This window comes from Xenopus laevis, chromosome 7S (assembly GCF_017654675.1).
Source record: "Xenopus laevis strain J_2021 chromosome 7S, Xenopus_laevis_v10.1, whole genome shotgun sequence".
NCBI classification, from domain to species: Eukaryota; Metazoa; Chordata; class Amphibia; order Anura; family Pipidae; genus Xenopus; species Xenopus laevis.
This window is the reverse complement of record NC_054384.1, coordinates 78,466,738-78,484,346: the sequence shown is the minus strand read 5'-3', so window position 1 is coordinate 78,484,346 and position 17,609 is coordinate 78,466,738. Positions and strand designations below refer to the sequence as shown.

Here is a 17,609-nt window from a genome sequence, read left to right as displayed (position 1 = left end):
CCCTAAGAGTGGTGAAAAAATGTACTCTTCACTATTAAGGACCCACAGTCTTCCAGTTGAATTACGGCTTCTTACAATATGAAAGTTATAATACAGCAGATTAAGGGGGTAGAGTTTGAAACCCCATTTAGTTTAAAAATGTATAACTAGACTTATTAGCTGAAGCCCCCAATATATTTGTAGATTAACGCAGATTGATTCCCTAGGAAAGACCATCTACAATTCATATCAATATTTTACAAATGAACAGAAAGAAAAAATGTAACATGAAATTGGCCTATTGATTTGATAGCTACAGGATCTTTGATACTTCTGCCCCAAAGTTTATACTTTTGTTTTATTCTGCATATTGCTCATTTTCTAACTGCTAGTAAGGCAAATCTAAAAATGTATCATACTTCATAGTTCTTTCCCAATGGCTGCTTACTTGCAGCTCTGTCTGGCCCCTAAGGATCCCACACCCCACCCAATGCTCAAATACATACATCCTCAGAAAGGTATTAATTATATCTGCTATTTTTTCTATAGCTTCATTCGTCTCTGTCCCACCCCTTTCTCCCACTAACTCTCTTTGTTTGTTACACATGCAAATAGTTTTTACCAATTAATAGCATGATATCGAGTATACTCCTTGCTATGATCCTTTTGTTCCCTTCTTTGTTCTTTAGCAACATATTTTGAAACATTTTATCAACCTGAATTTTGAAAATGCGCTTCTCTTTAATTCCTACAGACACTTTTCAACTTTTAGGTGCTGATGTTTTTTTACATTTGAGTTTTTCGCTTAACATATCTCAAATATTTGATTTTGGAAAACTCAAGACTGGGTTTTTTCATTGAACAACTCAGATTGTGGTTAAAAGCTCAAATTCGAATGTTGATAAAGCTGCTTTATATTCTTTGGTTCACAAATATTTTCAGCTTTTCTGGTATTTTTCTTTCTTTTCAGCCAATTTTCAGCTGTGTAGGTTTCTATGAAGAACCATTTAGGTTCCAAACAATTTTGAGTAAAGTAACATTTTTTCTTGTTTGTTTTTTTTTTTTTAAACATTACCTTACATAACACCTTACCTAACGCTGTATTGCTGTTTTAAATCTACAAGGGAGCTTATATAGCATTCACTTTATCTAGACTTGTGACCACACCATTTATCATGCTGGGTTTTAAGTGGCTGATTATGCCAAAAACATTACAAATAAGCGCACAATTTTTACAACTGTACATATAGTTTAAGGAAGAGTAGCCAGTGCTTTTAGAGTAGTATACTGAATTAAAAAGCTCAGTCTCATGCAGATATCGCTGAAGTATCCTTTGGCTTTACTCCTTGGTCTTTTGATCTCCCACCTGACTGGGTTGTGCATAACCAGCAATACGTGAAACATTCTTTCTTCGCACATGCCCCTTAAATTCTGAATCCATCTTGATTCCCACTGGGGGAATAAAGTAGCTTAAAAATAACTGAGTAAACAAAGTATGATTTCTTACACTTATCTTATTATCTTATCACAGTGTGATATCTTGGACTTACCATTTTAATATAAAGTCATATGAGCCATATATGGAAAGCAAAGATCCCTTTTCAGCATTGCAGAAGTGAGCCTCACATATAAAACATGCCTCGCAGTGTAAATAACTCTGCTTTACATATTCTCCATGTTCATTTGAACTTGAGCTGGATGCCAAAAAATCAAGATACATGTAAATTCTTTAAAGGCAATGCAGCATTTCATGTTAAAAAGGAGGCAGATGCTCTGTTAAATGGGATTTAGTATCCTCCTCTCAGTGTGTTGTTCAAATGATTAGTTTGCCTGATTTTAGGTTCCTACGTAATGATAAAACAGTTCCTTGTGAATGATGTTAACTAACTCACTCATCATCAATGTAAGGTGAAATGAGAGTTGTGGGCATTTGATTGTGTTTAAGTGCTTAAAGTGGACCTGTCACCCAGACACACAAATCTGTATAATAAAAGTCCTTTTTAAATTAAACATGAAATCCAATTTCTATGTTTTGTTAAAGCAGTCATAGCTGTTGTAAGCTCATTTAAAAATCTCAAATATTGTCTGCCCCTCCTCTATGCCTTAGTCATAGAGGCGGGGCAGACAATTACTTTCACTTTCCATTCAGCACTTACTAGATGTCACTGCTCTCCCCATATTCCCCTGTTCTCTTCACCATTTAATTGTGTAACCAGGGCATGGGGATGGACATCAGGTCCCACATTCTGGTGCACAAACAAGATTCTGAGATGATACAAGGCTTGCCTTAATAACAGTGTCCACAAAATGGCTCCTGCCTGCCTTCTATAATTATAGATTCCCAGACCGAAGGAAACAAGATTCAAATAATTTATATAGTGTAATTAAAGTTCATTTTGCTTGACTAATGCGATAAAATAGAATTTTGAATAATTTTTTTCGGTCCCCTTTAATAGATTTTGTGGCATGGTGCTGTAAATTCCTTGTGCCACATATTGCACATCTTATACCTGTCGACTGACTGTGACTGTTACTATCAATTTTACATATATTTGAATTATTTGAAATATATTTAGGATTTAGTATTGTATCAGCTCACAGTATATTCTATTGATTATTTAAGCTACTGTATATTTAAAATCTTTCTTTTAACTAAGATTAAAATGTTAAGTGAACTATACACACAGATTGACTTAATGATATTAAAGCAAAGCGATATAATAATAATCATAAATCAGGATGCGATCTGGTGCATGAGATTAGAAAGGACATAAAGAAATGCAAAATCCATAGAAATTAGAAGAAGTTCAAAGAATCATCCTTTATTCCTGGCAACAAACCCAACAAAAAAGCAAAAGAAAACAAAGTGAGACGGTGTGATGGAGCCTTTGTTTGCTTGCCAATGTTAAAAATATGGCCTTTCGCTTGAACTGCTGTTTAGAGCGATCAAAATATTTTCCTTGGTTTCCACAGAGAGTTCAATGGTCCACCCAACTTAATTGACATTCCCATATTAGTTATGCCCAAACCCTTGATTTTACTTGGGAATTGGTACCTGTGGGAAAGTAGATCCCTATTGCAGAAATAGAGCAGTGCTTTTTTCCTGTTGAAAAATTGAAAAATAAACATCCATTATTAAGACAAATACATAAAGTTACACTTCAAATATGTGAAAGTGTGTGACTATATCCCATCTGAAACTGGAATGAGTTAAGCAAAATCCCCTTGGCTGAGCAGATGTTATGGGAAAATGCTGAGAAAGTAAAATGTACTTTGTATGACATCACACACTCCATTTTCCCGAAAAGCCACAAAGGCAACTGCTCCCAAACTTCCTTTAACCAGTGATTCCGCATCATCAATGTGCAAACATGACATTTTCTCCAAATGCAAAACCGTATTTGTTGTCTCGGTAGCCTAACCTGCATTACACATGAGAACAGCAAGAGGTACTTGTGACCTTGCTCATTGCCTTCAGATGGTGATTAATGAGCCTACATAAAAACCATTTCACTTGACTCAAAGGTAACGTTTACAGCTTTTTAAAAGTTCTAAAACATACATTTTCCAGTTCAGTAGGCAGACCCAAACAAGGAGTAGAAAGAGTATTTCATTCTGGAAAAATATTTGAAATTTACCTTGTGATAATATAGGTTATTTCTAGTGATGGGCGAATTTATTCGCCAGGCGCGAATTCTCGGCGAATTTGCGCGATTCGCGTCCAGTGAATAAATTCGCGAAACGCCCGCGAAAATTCGACGAAAAAATTCGCCGGCGGCAAAAAAATTTTTTTCCGAAAAATGGACGCCGGCGTCAAAAACGGGCGCCGGCGTCGAAAAACGGGCGCCGGCGTCAAAAAAACGGGCGCCGGCGTCAAAAACGAGACGCCGGCGCCGTTTCGCGAATTTTTCGCCGTTTCGCGAATTTCGCGCGAAATTCGCGAATTTTTCGGCGAAGCGAAACGGCGCAAATTCGCCCATCACTAGTTATTTCCCCATTATTCCCAGCTATATGCTAAAAGATAGTCTGTTCTACTTTTCCCAAAATCCAAAAGAGGCTAGAAACCAACTGATGATAATATTATAAGGGGTATTTCCAACGCACTACCCATTCATATATTGGCAATAATTATCAAATGAGTGATTCATTGTGTATAAAGGGATAACCAACACCTCAAAGTGTCTTTTTCACAGCACAATTATAAACATACCTGATACTGGAATACTGGGTGGAGATGGGGAAACCACAGAACTTCAGGACTTTACCAGGTGACTGAAGCCCTGCCTGTGCATCACCGGTTTAAACCTACAGTACATCATGAATCCCTCTATAGGTTCCTGTCATTATGATCGTGAACATTTTAACAGGTCTATTTTTCAAAAATTTAGCAATAATCTCCGTATCATAATATCACATCTTCATAAAGCAATTTACTAATAATAACCAATGGAACATCTGTTAAAGGGGTTGCTCACCTTGGAGGTAACTTTTAGGGGGCACATTTATCAAGGGTTGAATATCGAGGGTTAATAAACCCTCGAATATAAATCCTTTGAATTGGAATATCGATCGATCGAAGTAAAAATTGATTGAACGATTCGAACGATTTTAAGCGATCGATCGAAGGATTTTTCTTCGATCAAAAAAAGGTTAGAAAAGTGATGGGGAAGGTCCCCATAGGCTAACTTTGTACCTCGTAGGTTTAAACTGCCATAGTCAGTATGTAGTCAGTTTTTTTTAAAGAGACAGTACTTCGACAATCGAATGGTCAAATAGTCAAACGATTTTTAGTTTGAATAGTTCGAATCGAAGGTCGTAGTAGCCTATTTTCATTCGAATCCTTCACTCAAGCTTAGTAAATGTGCCCCATAGTATGATGCAGAAAGTGATATTCTAAGACAATTTGCAATTGGTTTTATTTTTTATCATTTGTGGTTTTTGACTTATTTAGCTTTTTATTCAGCAGCTCTCCAGTTTGCAATTTTGGCAATCTGGTTGCTAGAGTCAAAATTATTATAGTAAGAGACTGGAATATGAATAGGAGAGGCCTGAATAGAAAGATGAATAATAAAACTCAGTAACTATAATAAATGTGTAGCCTTACAGAGCATTTGTTTTCAGATGGGGTCCATGACCCCCATTTGAATGCTGGAAAGAGCCAGAAGAAATCATTTAAAAACTATAAAAAATAAATAATGGAGACCACATAAAAAGTTGCTTAGAATTAGTCATTCTATAACCTACTAAAAATTAACTTAAAAGTGAACCACCCCCTTTAATGGTATGTTAATTAAATACAGTCTCGTTTTAGTGCATACATTTCCTGCAAAGTGCATGCAGAATTAGGAGATAATTCCCAGTTTCCAGTTAAAAAGTATAAAAATAGGCTAAAACAAAGAAATGCCATTGGAGACATTTCAGCTGTTCTGAATAGTATGCAGCATGTAATGTGATTATGCAATTTCTCAAAGCATTTCTGTAGTCAGGAAAGATTAACCACGCTAATCATGTTTCTTGGTCTACTAAAAATTTTCTTTACACTGAATTATTTATTACTAATTATTGTAGACCAAATTCCCCACGAAACCTTGATTTGTGTTAAAAATCAGGCCTTGTGTCTGAGAACATATAGACAACCGCTGCCATCTTCATCCCTCCCTATTGTATGGCTTAGGGTCTAAAGCTGGTGGTTGAAGAAAAGACTGTCGATATTTCTTCCTCGTTTACACTTCAAGAATATTTATAATTCTTTTTAGGTAATCTGTTTGTAGGCTTATGTTTAAGAATGAATAGAATTGTGATTGCAGCACTTAATTTGCAACCTTCGCAAATAGTTGAACGGAATTTATGAATTGTGCTTATTTTAACAGCTAATCAAGGCTTTTTGTTGAAAATGTTTATTCTGATTTGGTTTTGTGGAAAGACCACAGAAACAGATAAGTCCTTAAAATGAAACCAAATAATAAGACAAAAATATGCAGTAGTAGTAGTAGTAACATTTTTCTTTATAGTTTTACAGTTAATATCTGTCCATGTAAGGATATAGATATTTATTCTGCTTGTGTCAACTTCACAATGGAAAACCTTTCCCAAACCAGACCAACGGTTAATTAGGTAACCATGGCAACGTGCTTGAGCAGCAGAAAAGAAACAAATCACTTTCAACCAGAATTTCCAATGAAATCTTCAATGTAAAGTGCCATCCATCAAATACAGCATGTGGCATGTTTATGAATCCTAAAGGGACTTTATGTCGCTGTCACTTCATTTCTATTCCAAACCCCCTTCACTATTTAGGCCCTTTTCTTGTAAAGAAATTATTACCTGAAAATTGCTATAAATAATGTGGGTTTTTCAATGAGTCTAAATTCTGCTTGACTAGCAATATTAAGTCATTTATCAGTTAAGGGGTTTTAAGGTATGTTTGGTAAAATATGAAATATGAGCAGCACCAGAATGCCATTTTGTTATCTATAATTTTTCCTTTGCAGTTTACAGTCCCATATGTGGACTAATGACATTTTGGCCTTAAAAAGGTCTAAAACCATAAGATTTCATTTGAGAGATGGACATAATTGTGCATAAAGGTAAAAAAATAGGCACAGGAAATATCCTTCCGCTTTCATCTTCAAGAACAGATTTGAATATATTCTAAGGGTTTTCTGATCGTTGCTGGTGGTGGTATTTTATTTCCTATGGGAAAATTGTTCATGGTCCTAATAAAAAATAGTAGTTAAATCCCTTAAAAGGTAACGAATGTAAATTCACACACTACAAATTTACAGTTTTTTCCTTTCTCTCTCTCTCTCTCTCTCTCTCTAAACAAGCGTTTCCTTTTCTGTCTTACTATATGTGGTCTATGTAACCAGCATTTTGTTAATGTTCTTGTACGTTTGTTAAACTGTGCATTTCTTCCCATTGATGTTGTTTCTTTCTGATTTGCCTTTACTTTGTCTGTTTGTGATTTCAGTGGACTTCTCTGTGTCAAAAATCTACTTTTAGAAGCAGAGACATTTTAGGAGCCATGAAGGTACCCCCCTCATGTCACAGGAAGGTGTAGTGAAAACCACAACACATCCTGCATGTTTCGGACAATTAACATCATAAGCATCAGTGTTCCTTCTTAAAACAATCAGCTCATGACATGGATTGTTCTCGTTACACCAGGCCATCCACAGCCTGAAAAAAAGATCATTTATGAAGTTGATCCACGGTGAAAGTAAACCCACAAATCTGGCAGTTTTTTTTTAACTGCACTCCCTAGCTATAGTGTTTGTTTTTCATTTGTCCTATCTGTTGTGAATTCAGTACCACCGTTTTCTTTTTCAGGTAAGAGTGTTTTTGATGGTACAGGGGCATATTTATTATGGGTTAGAATTTTTTTTATGGTCAAAACTCTCAAATTCGAATTGTGAATCATACAAACTCGATTCGAGTGTGAATTCGAGATTTATCATACTCTGGCCCTTTTAGAACTCTAATCCGACTATTCGCCACCTAAAACCTGCTAAGTTCATGTATAAGTCAATGGGAGGGGTCCAGGAACCAATTTGGACATCTTAGTAGCCTTCCTGACATAGAAGGTTTTTTTGGTGAAAAAACTCGAATCTAGTTTAGTCGGAATCGATTAGGATTCATTTCTCGTTTTCGAGTAGGTAAAATTCATCCGAGTTTTAGATATTCAATGTTTTTTTTAGAAATAACCCCCTAATCGAATTTTGAGTATATTCGAATTGAATAGAGTTTAAAAAAATGTACGTGAATTTGAAATTCGATCTTTAATAAATGTGCCTCTGCATGTCAGTGCTAAAATACCTCTGCTTGTTCCTCGTATTTTTGTTCGATTTTAAGGCCAGAGACCTACAATCTCTTGATACTCATCTCATTCTTTATTTGTCTTCCCCTTACATTTTTGTAACTAATTCAAAGGGAAAGAATAATTTTTTTTTTACAGATTCTTTAGAAATGAATCATTCTGGGTCGTCTTCTAAATGTCTTTTTTTCTTCTTCTGTTTTAAGTGAGATTACAACTGATCTGAGATAACTAATAATGCACTTCATTTGATTTTATTTTTAATATCCTTTTCCATCTTCATATTTACAGTATCCACACAGTTTGTGCACTAAACAGTAGCACTGGGTTTCTACAGCCCATTTCACAAGTGGGTTTTGGGTTTGTGACGCTTTGTATATGCAAAAGAGGAATTTTAATAACTATAAGATTGTTTGCATTCGGGGTAATCTGTATACTTGCCAGCTTTTATGTTAAACACTATGATTCTATTTTGATATGAAGTCTCTCTGTGAACTTTTCTCCCTCGATTTGTGAAGTCCGATAACTAAAAAATACATAATTATTAGTTTTTAGACATAAACTTGTTTTTTAAAGAAAAAATTACATTGCAGCCATTGTATGACTAATTGTACTCATTGTTTCTTCTCTGTAGGAGACTCCTAGGGGGTTGTTTACTAAACTCCGAATGCAAAAATTGCAAAAAATTATTTCGGACTTCTAAAAAATTAAAAATTTTTTGGAATTTATTAAACTCCGAGGATGGAAAAGTCAGAATCAGAAAATCCGGCATCTCATGCTTTGATGTACGCTGGGTTTCATGCAATACCCAGAAGTTTTCGGGCAAAAATCTGAGAAAATCCGAAAAATCTTAGAAAATCTGATTTTTTTCCTGCAAAGCATATTTTCGGGAAAATGTGATAATAAATAAGCATAAAAAACCCGAGCGGTTTGATCAGGGTTTGTAGCAGAAAATATTGAGATAAATTTGGACTTTGATGAATAACCCCCTACAGTCTCCTACAGAATATGATAAGGCTGTTCACCACAGTCTATAAACTGGAAATATAACAATCATGAGAAACATATAGTTTATCTATGATGTTACCTACAATTCTGAAAGGGTTGGGCCAAACAAACGTGGTGACTAGTGATGGGCGAATTTATTCGCCAGGCACGAATTCGCAGCGAATTGCAGAGATTCGCCGCCAGCGAATAAATTCAACAAAATTCGGACAAAATTTGGACAGACGCCAGCGTCAAAAACGAGACGCCGGCGCCGTTTCGCCAATTTTTCACAGTTTCACAGCGGATTTTTCGGCGAAGCGAAACTCCCCAAATTCACCCATCACTAATGGTGACTGACTTAGTTGCACTTAAAAAAAACTCTTCTTAGTAAGCGAAGGGATACTAAAGTCTTTTGTATTTCTACTTTTTAACCCCTTGCTTATTGAATACAACATTGTATTAGGTCTCTTCCAAACTTTTCTCAGTACTCACGGCATGTCATACCCTTATATGATCAAAGGTTAGCAACTAGGGAAAGTATCCAAAAATATCTTCTGTTATAGAGAAGAAAAACTTTCTCCTAGCTGCCCACCTACTCATACTCAAACTAGTAGGATATCACAAGAAATGTGGCCAGTAAATGTAACATGAAGGGAGTTATTTCTGATTTATTTTCTGGTTGGACTTTTCAAAGGGGGAAAATACAATTTTTTTTGTAGAAAAAATATTTTTTTTTTTTTTTGTGATTTATAAAACCCCAAAGGTGTTAAAAGTCTGAATAAAAAAGCACTCCATCTCAAGTTCATGTAGAAGTCAATGGCAGATGTCCAGTCTACAATTGGAAGATATCCTGATCTCTGCTGGGTTTCATTCAATAATCCAAAGATTTTGTGCTTTTCAGGCGATAATCTAAAAAAAGTCGCAGGTTTTGGCTGTTACAGTTTTCATAGACTAATGGAAAAATGATTTTGATTTGGAATTTTTTTCCTCCACAAGAAAGTTTGATGGGTGAATTTATGGATAAATTGGGGGGGGGGATTTTGGGGGTAGGGTAAAAACAATAATATTGGTACTGATATATTTTTACCTGGGTACCGTTATGATCTGTCCTTTTGTCCTTAGGGATAACCCAGCATAATCCTGCTACCCTGAACAGACCTGCCAGAAGTACTAGAGGATTTCCTAGTGGGCCTTATGCTAGACAATTTCCATTAGCCCTTTCTTATTTTTACCATATACTATATAACACCTGTAACATGCAACTGTAGTGGGAAGTGACCCTAGATATCAGGTTCTCTGGCAGACCCTAGGAGACTCAGTCTGGCAATGTACTGTAGGCATTTGCTGGAAGTTGTTCAAGAGAATTTGAAATCTGTATTGAAAATTCTGTATTTTTATATGGATTCATTGGAATTTATGAAATCATAGTTTTACCTCAATGATAAAAATCTATTTAACATTACTTTTTTTTTTATATTATTTGTTAATATTGGAATGAGATTTTTGATAGCAGACACAATAATCAGTCTGAAAATAACTTTTATTAGATCATTAGAAGAGATAGCTGACCTATTTAAGGACCCCTTCCCAAGCTGGCTGATCTAGATGCTGTAAATTGCAGAGCAGTCACAGAATCATTTGTCCAGAATATAGGGCAATGCAGAATGAGCTCATCCAGGGTAGACAAATATAGTTGCCAATGTAGGATATATTGGTGTGATATGCAATGAAATAAAGTCATTATGCCATGGCACAAGCCTCAACATGTCATAGATTTGATATATGATTATTATGTTGCAATATGATGTGGAAATAAATTATATATAAAATAAATGTTATAAAATGTCCAGTCCTTAGCATATTTCTCTTTATACCTCTTCCCTGCTTACAGATGGAGGACTCTTACCCCCAACTACTACTTTTATTACTTAAATCTATTTATTCAGGTACTGAACACAAATTGAACTAAAAATAGCACTGCAAATAAAAGAAGACCATTTGAAAGTTGTCTCAGAATGCCATCATGCTAAAATGCAGGATAAACGCTAGAGTAGCACTGTAAATGTCCCTATATTTAAATAGGAACCAAATGGGCTAGAAAATACATGGATGTTAAAGATGTTATTAAAATACAAACAAAGGCCTTAGTATCTACATACTAGTTATTAGCTCTAATTTCTGTGCAATAAGTCTGCAGTGTTGCAGAGACAGAATTAATTACACTTGGTGGAAGTGAGAGACCTAAAGAACTCATCAAAAATAAGCAACAGAATGGTTACTATTAATAATCCTATTAACAGTTAGTGCCTGTTTTTATAGTTGGAACAGATGACAGATACCAAAGATGATTTTCAGTAGGTAGTGACTTAAAGGTTGGCAAATATACATTGAATGTCACAAAGAATGCTAAAAATACATTCTTCATACAAGAATGTAATTATATTCTCATGGTTTGCACTCATTAATCCACCTACAATGCAACTTGTGGCCTGATGACTGCTTACATTAAAGGGCTCATGTAATTGTTCAGTTCCATACACAAGGGTTCCATGTTGCTAATCCAGAGGCCTGAATATTTTATATGTGTTTGTCACAAGTTGCACTGTATATTTATATGAATTGCCATTGTTTTGCCCTTGTTCTTTCTTAATAATGCATTTTTGTCAAAATACGTGTACAGCAATGGATTAACGGTATGGAAATTAAAATAATTATGCTTGGCTTAACAAATTTTACAGTAAATTTACAGTAAATTCACAGTTTGTTGTGGCATTGGTTAGCAGAGTTATCTAACTAACAGGAATGCTTATCTTAGCCTAAACAAGTATGGAACCTCTCATATTGAGTCCTCGGAACAAACTTTTTCCAAGGCATTTTCCTTCAGTTCAGACAACTACACTTAAATGTGTTTAATCCTGTTGATGGCAGGTGTTTTAAAGTTTAAACATCCACCTCATCTACCACCCCTTAGCTGTTGGGAAAAAGGGAGAGCAAGCCCACAACCCTGGGAGTAGGTTTCTAACATTCCAGTTTTTGAATTGTTCCGGCTAGAGGGATGCCGTATAACAGTTCCAATACCAGTAATACAGATATTACATATATGTATATATTCACTCACCAAAATTAAACCACAGTACAGGACTTATTCCATGAGATAGAGGGAGTTTATTAGAACTATGTTCAGGATAAGACTTATATCAAGAATGATGCCATACTAAATGTGCTTGGGTCAAAGTTTAGATATTTAAAGGCCAACTATGGAGTAATCTTCAGTGTCAAAGGATTGCTGCTTATCTGAGTTGAAATGAAAATGAAAATTGTTAGTGGTGTCTGTATATATGATAAAGACAATTTCTGTTGCCAAATTATATGTATAGGATAAATAAAGCCCCACTTCATAAAGGATAAATAAAGCACCTCATTCATTCCAGCTCAGACAAGTGGCATTCCTATAACACTCTCCATCAGTCTTTAACCTTTGCATCTTGGCTTGTCCCCCTTTGTGCAAGCAATACATACTGGACCTCATAACTGCAGAGGCTGAGATTTTCAGTCAGTCCTTGTACAAATGTATTGTTGTTCAGGCTTTAGCTGATAACAAAAAACATATAATGAATCTTCAATAAAAGGAAATGAATTGAGATCATCCTCCATGAAGTGGAATATTTAGGACATCTCAGTTTGGACTCCAAGTAATTTGAGGCTTAGCTAAATGATTTAACCAAGATAAACAAATTATTGGCTTTCGGTTGAAATTCCCAAATCTATAACTTATCCATGATTCCTGTGCATTGACTGGTAGAACCTATTACCAAAACTTGGGTCATCTTTATTCTTGCATTTAGTTGTTTTTGATTTGCAAGTATAAAAGAAAGGAGAAAGAGAATGCAGAAGGTTTATGTGAACAGACACACAGAACAGTGATGTCCGACCTGAAGCAGATTTTGTTGTTGGAATATATCTCTCAGCCCGAAGGAAGGCTGGACAACCATTTCTGAAACTAAAAATAAACATCAAGATTGTAACTAAATAGTTGCACATCACAGAAAACCAGCGTTACTTGTCTGTATATCTCCTTGCAGAACTTTTATGAAAGAGCTGGTTTTATTTGTCTAATATTTTAGTTGTAACCAAGTTCAGTGCTCATCGACAAAATGCTGTTTTATGATTGTTTAACATATGCTCTTTTTATATTCACCTAGTCCCAGCTGCAATTTAAAATAATACAAATAGGCTGCTGTATACTTGGGTGTGCTCATAAAAAACACATGGCCTCTAATGCAGCTACTCACATCCTGAATACATTAGACACCCAACCTTAAATCAAGATATATCTACTTTACTTGCATTTGAGGCAGCTACCTGTATTCAGGATACTGCTAGCTGCACTTTATATTTAGTGTACAAGTCTTGCGTTATCATTGTGTAGTCATACAACACAGTCAACATCTGTATGTTGCTTTATAGATCCTGAAGCTTGGCAATGAAATTGTACAGCACAAATTGCAACCTGTTTGGACACTGCATCAATTAAATATGAACCAAATGCTGTTCTACTAAAAAAAGTCTGAATACTGAATCATATTATGGCAATACATATAATAAATACAGTATAGGTGAATGTCTATCCCAGTTCTCTGTTTTTCATTTATCATCATAAATGGTATTTCTATGTGTATACAAATCTTAGATGATTGATTTCCCTTGGAATACAGAATTAAATATTAATTTCAAGGTTTTCCAAGAAGTTAATATATTGTACACTTATGTACTGTATGTTCAATGACTCATATGCTCCGTGCATCTGACAAGACGTTCCTTCTTGGCTTTGATTGAATCCTATTATTTAGCAGAGATGCCCCTGTACATGCAATCATGATTAGTGTAGAATATTAAATATTTAGCATTCTGCTCTGTAATCAAAATCACTACAACAGCTCATTTCATTATTATTTATTTTTTTCCGGTTACCTTTCATTCAGGTCAAACAGGCCGCGGGCTTAAAAGGACTCTTTCTGAGAAATCCAAAGCAAGCTTCACTGGACAGTCATGCTGCTGGACAGCTCCATCAGAAACATTCCATTAGTAGCCACATTTTAAGGAGAACTGCAAGTGCTCCTACTAAGGGCCAACAAAAAAACAAAAAGGGCTTCCCAGAAATTGCCATTGACTCCAAAGATAACAGCTCGGAAGGACCTAGTGAAGATCGGGAGACTGATGATTCGTCTCTGCCCCGATTTGAACAAGATCCTGAAAGTGCTTCTCCAACTCTTCCTTCTTGGGATGGTACTAATGTGGAATTAAACAGCAAGAGTTTAAAAGGTAAGCGTTTTAGTTCAAGAAAAAGCAAAAGCCACGTCCGTATTTCTAGGTGTGCAACGTTCAGTGAACCTCAACAAAGAACTAACAAAGTTGCTTTTCAGGACAGTACTCCTAATAAACCAGGTGTATTTGCCCGCTGTGCAATGAATGGCTCAGGTAGCATTGGAATGGCAACAAACTGTATCAGGTGTATGATCGGTTCGAAAGAGAGCCCAGATTTAGAATGTAAACGGTATGATACAAACAGACCTATTGTGAGTGATAGCCCAGTTCACGACCAGTATAGTGTACCAGGAGAAGAAAGGTTAGAGTTGCAATATTATGGTATCACAGAGCAGCCGAGGAGGCAACAGAAAGACTTACTAGCATTCACTGACAATGATGATCTATCAAAAAACTCTCAATCATTTGTTATCCCGGGGAAGAAAAATGGAGACCACAAATGTGCTGGGATGAAAAGTCATCCTAGGCAGCGATGGCAATGCCTAACTGGTTGCACGTATGGAAGTACTATCAATTTGGTCCCCGCCGGCAGTGGTTCAGTATCCTCCAACTCCAGCAGCTTAGAGAGTCTCGGAAGTCCAGAGTTGTCCAAGGCCTGGCATGAAAATTCCCGAAGGCAAGCGGGTACCCTACAGAGGGAAATGAATGCCTTGTTTGTACAAAAACTGGAGGAAATTCGCAGTAAATCCCCAATATTTTTTACTGGTAAGAAGTAATTTGCTTCAATGTTGTAGATTGTTCATTACATCATAGAAATCATCTAGTGAGTGTGCCTGTGGTATGTAGTTTATTGCATCACTTGGATTAGTCATTCATTATACATATTTCTTCATGTGTGTGTGAGTCTTGTAATGTGTAATAACCAAGTTGCTTTGTGTAGTTTCCAACCAGAGTGTTTGAATATAATTCATAGTTTTATCATTAATATAATTGTAAGGAAGCTCTGCACTATATATATAATATTGTTTTTTTACAGTTCTGTAGTATGAACTGTTCAGGTTTCACATACAGGAGCATCCAAATCCGGTTTTGCATCGGCACTAAGACAATTTTATGAAGTGACAACCAGGACAAAATCTGGTTTCATATACACACAGTTCTTCAACAAGGTCGCTCCTGAATAATTAAACTCTAAAACCTTGTAGGTATATGTTTTACTGCTGGTCCTATGATTATAAAGATAAGGGATTTACAACAAAGCCTCCTGTATCCACATCCTGCATTATTAAAGTTCACAGAATAATTTGGATACTTTATATTGCATTGATGCCCCATATCTTTGAAATGTCCCAGTGCAAATGAAGGTGCCACTAATTTGTATATATTCAAGATATAACTACAATTTAGACATACTGAACAGATTGCATTTATTGGCATATATTAACTGTGGATATACTTTAATTCCTACAGTAAGTAACCCAATAATCTAAAACCATATTTGAAATAGGTTTTGAATTGTTTACATTAGCCTCATTCCTTTCTTCTTAACATACTTAAAAATTTGTTTTGCCAAGGTACAACCAACATCTAAGCTCCCTCACGTGTTCCATGTAGGATGCTCATGTTCCAGGTCATTGTTGGAGGTATTATGGATCAGGGACAAAGAGGTGTGGGCATGCCCTATTGTACAATCTAGAACCTATTCTCAGGAACATGAGATGTACACCTAGAGGTTTTATAAGTTCCACAACTAATTATCTTCAATATTTGTTGACTTGCCCATGCAACATGACATATATTCATAGATCAAAATGGCCCTAGCAACCCAATTTGCATAACATTTTAGGAATATAAAGAAAAAAGGCAATGTGAATCACAACTTGACATGCTAACAAATTTCTGCACAATGTAGAAGTTGGGATTGGCTTAAATATTTAATGGAAATCATTCAAGTTAACGATTTTATATCAGGACCAAATCATTTACATTTTTTTTTTAATTTTAAAAATAATTTACAGGGGCAGATTTATCAAGGGTTGAATTTCGAAGTGTAAAAAACTTCGAAATTCGACCATCAAATTGCATTACTTCGACATTCGAAGTCAAAGTATTTTTTTATCGAATATGGCCGTTTTCAGTCAAAGTAAAATCGTTCCATCGTACGATGAAATCCTTCGAATTGAACGATTTAATCGATCGAACAATTTTACTTTGACTTCTAACAACTTAGCCAAATGTTGGCTATATGTTCTAGGAGGTCCCCATAGGCTAACATAGCAATTCAGCAGGTTTAAGGTGGCGAAGTGTCGAAGTCGAACTGTTTTAAAGAGACAGTACTTCAATTTTCGAAGTAGAACTTTTTTACTTCGAAGCGAAGTCGAATTAAGGCCTATTCGATGGTCGAAGTACCCAAAAAATAGTTCGACATTCGAAGTTTTTAACTTCGAAAATTCACTTCGACCCTTAGTAAATCTGCCCCCACCTCTATCTATTATATATTTTACTATTTAAGTAATGATGTTCTCTATGGTATTTAGCAAGGTTTTGTGGCATTCTCTATGTAACATTATCACTTGGCGCCAATGCATACTTATGTTTTGATGACATTGTACATTCGTGCCAGGAGTGATGTTTTGTTTTGGAAATGCATTTTAATCAACACATGGATATTTTTCTCCATCAAAAAAAGTACTGAAGGAGAGAGAGAGAGAGAGAGAGAGAGAGAGAGAGAATATCTATAATAGTGGCTGCAACATTATTTCGTGTCGTTTGCATTGTACACAAAAAAAAAAACCTGATACTAAACAAAAAAATGCCAAAAACCATGACAATTTTCATGGAGCAAATAATCCTCTGGTTGGACACTGATACATGGCAAATTTTGTGAAAATTCTGGTCTTTACCACTGTATACCCTTTTTATGTTTCTTTATTCAACTAAGTGTCTTTCCTAATTAACTGCTTTCCTCTGTTTTGTCTCTTCACTTGCACTATCTCTGCCCCTTCTAGTTAAAGACTGAAAGGACAAGCGAGTAAAGGTAATTGAATGTACGGATGTGTGTTTTATAGTTATGGGAATACCTCTCAAACATCCAAATAAAGGAGAACATTTAAAAAATGCTATGTTTTGCCAAAATGAAAAAAATCTTAGCCTACTGATATAAATTGTAAGTAAGGGTATATCTTTTATTTTCCCTTCTAGGTGCAGATTTACATAACCATAATCACAGCTGTTAGAAAGTTGCATTTATCAAGATCTGTCCTAAAAATTGTCAGTACATCAGAATGTATTCAGCTGCTTTTGAGCAGTCAAACCTATTTATTTGTTTTGGGAAATTCTTAAACAGCTTAGCTCAGCAACTGCTCTTTACTCTTTCTTTCTTTGCTATGCATCCAAGGTGGGGAAAAAAGATTTAGAACAATAATTTGTTAAATCTAAAGCCTTCGGTAATCTTCTACTGAGACTGAGAGGTAATAATCGCCATTAGTGATAAGTGAATCTGTCGAAAATTTGTGAACCAAGTTGAAGTGAATGGGCATCAACATTATTTTTTCACACGCACCAC

The 17,609-nt window shown here is 35.6% G+C and overlaps 1 protein-coding gene across 10 annotated transcripts in view; it reads left to right on the top strand.

Moving 5' to 3' along the window:
• Positions 1–17,609, top strand: part of LOC108697630 (1-phosphatidylinositol 4,5-bisphosphate phosphodiesterase eta-2) — a 400,986-nt gene that overhangs the window by 378,036 nt on the left and 5,341 nt on the right. For 4 of the 10 annotated variants that reach the window (XM_041571413.1, XM_041571414.1, XM_041571412.1 and 1 more), the window contains 2 exons: positions 6,950–7,009; positions 13,762–14,809. In XM_041571413.1, the coding sequence (XP_041427347.1) occupies positions 6,950–7,009; positions 13,762–14,809 (1,108 nt within the window). Of the gene's footprint in view, positions 1–6,949; positions 7,010–13,761; positions 14,810–17,052; positions 17,082–17,609 lie in introns of all 10 variants that reach the window. The other 6 variants (XM_041571420.1, XM_041571415.1, XM_041571419.1 and 3 more) reach the window with 5 other exon arrangements.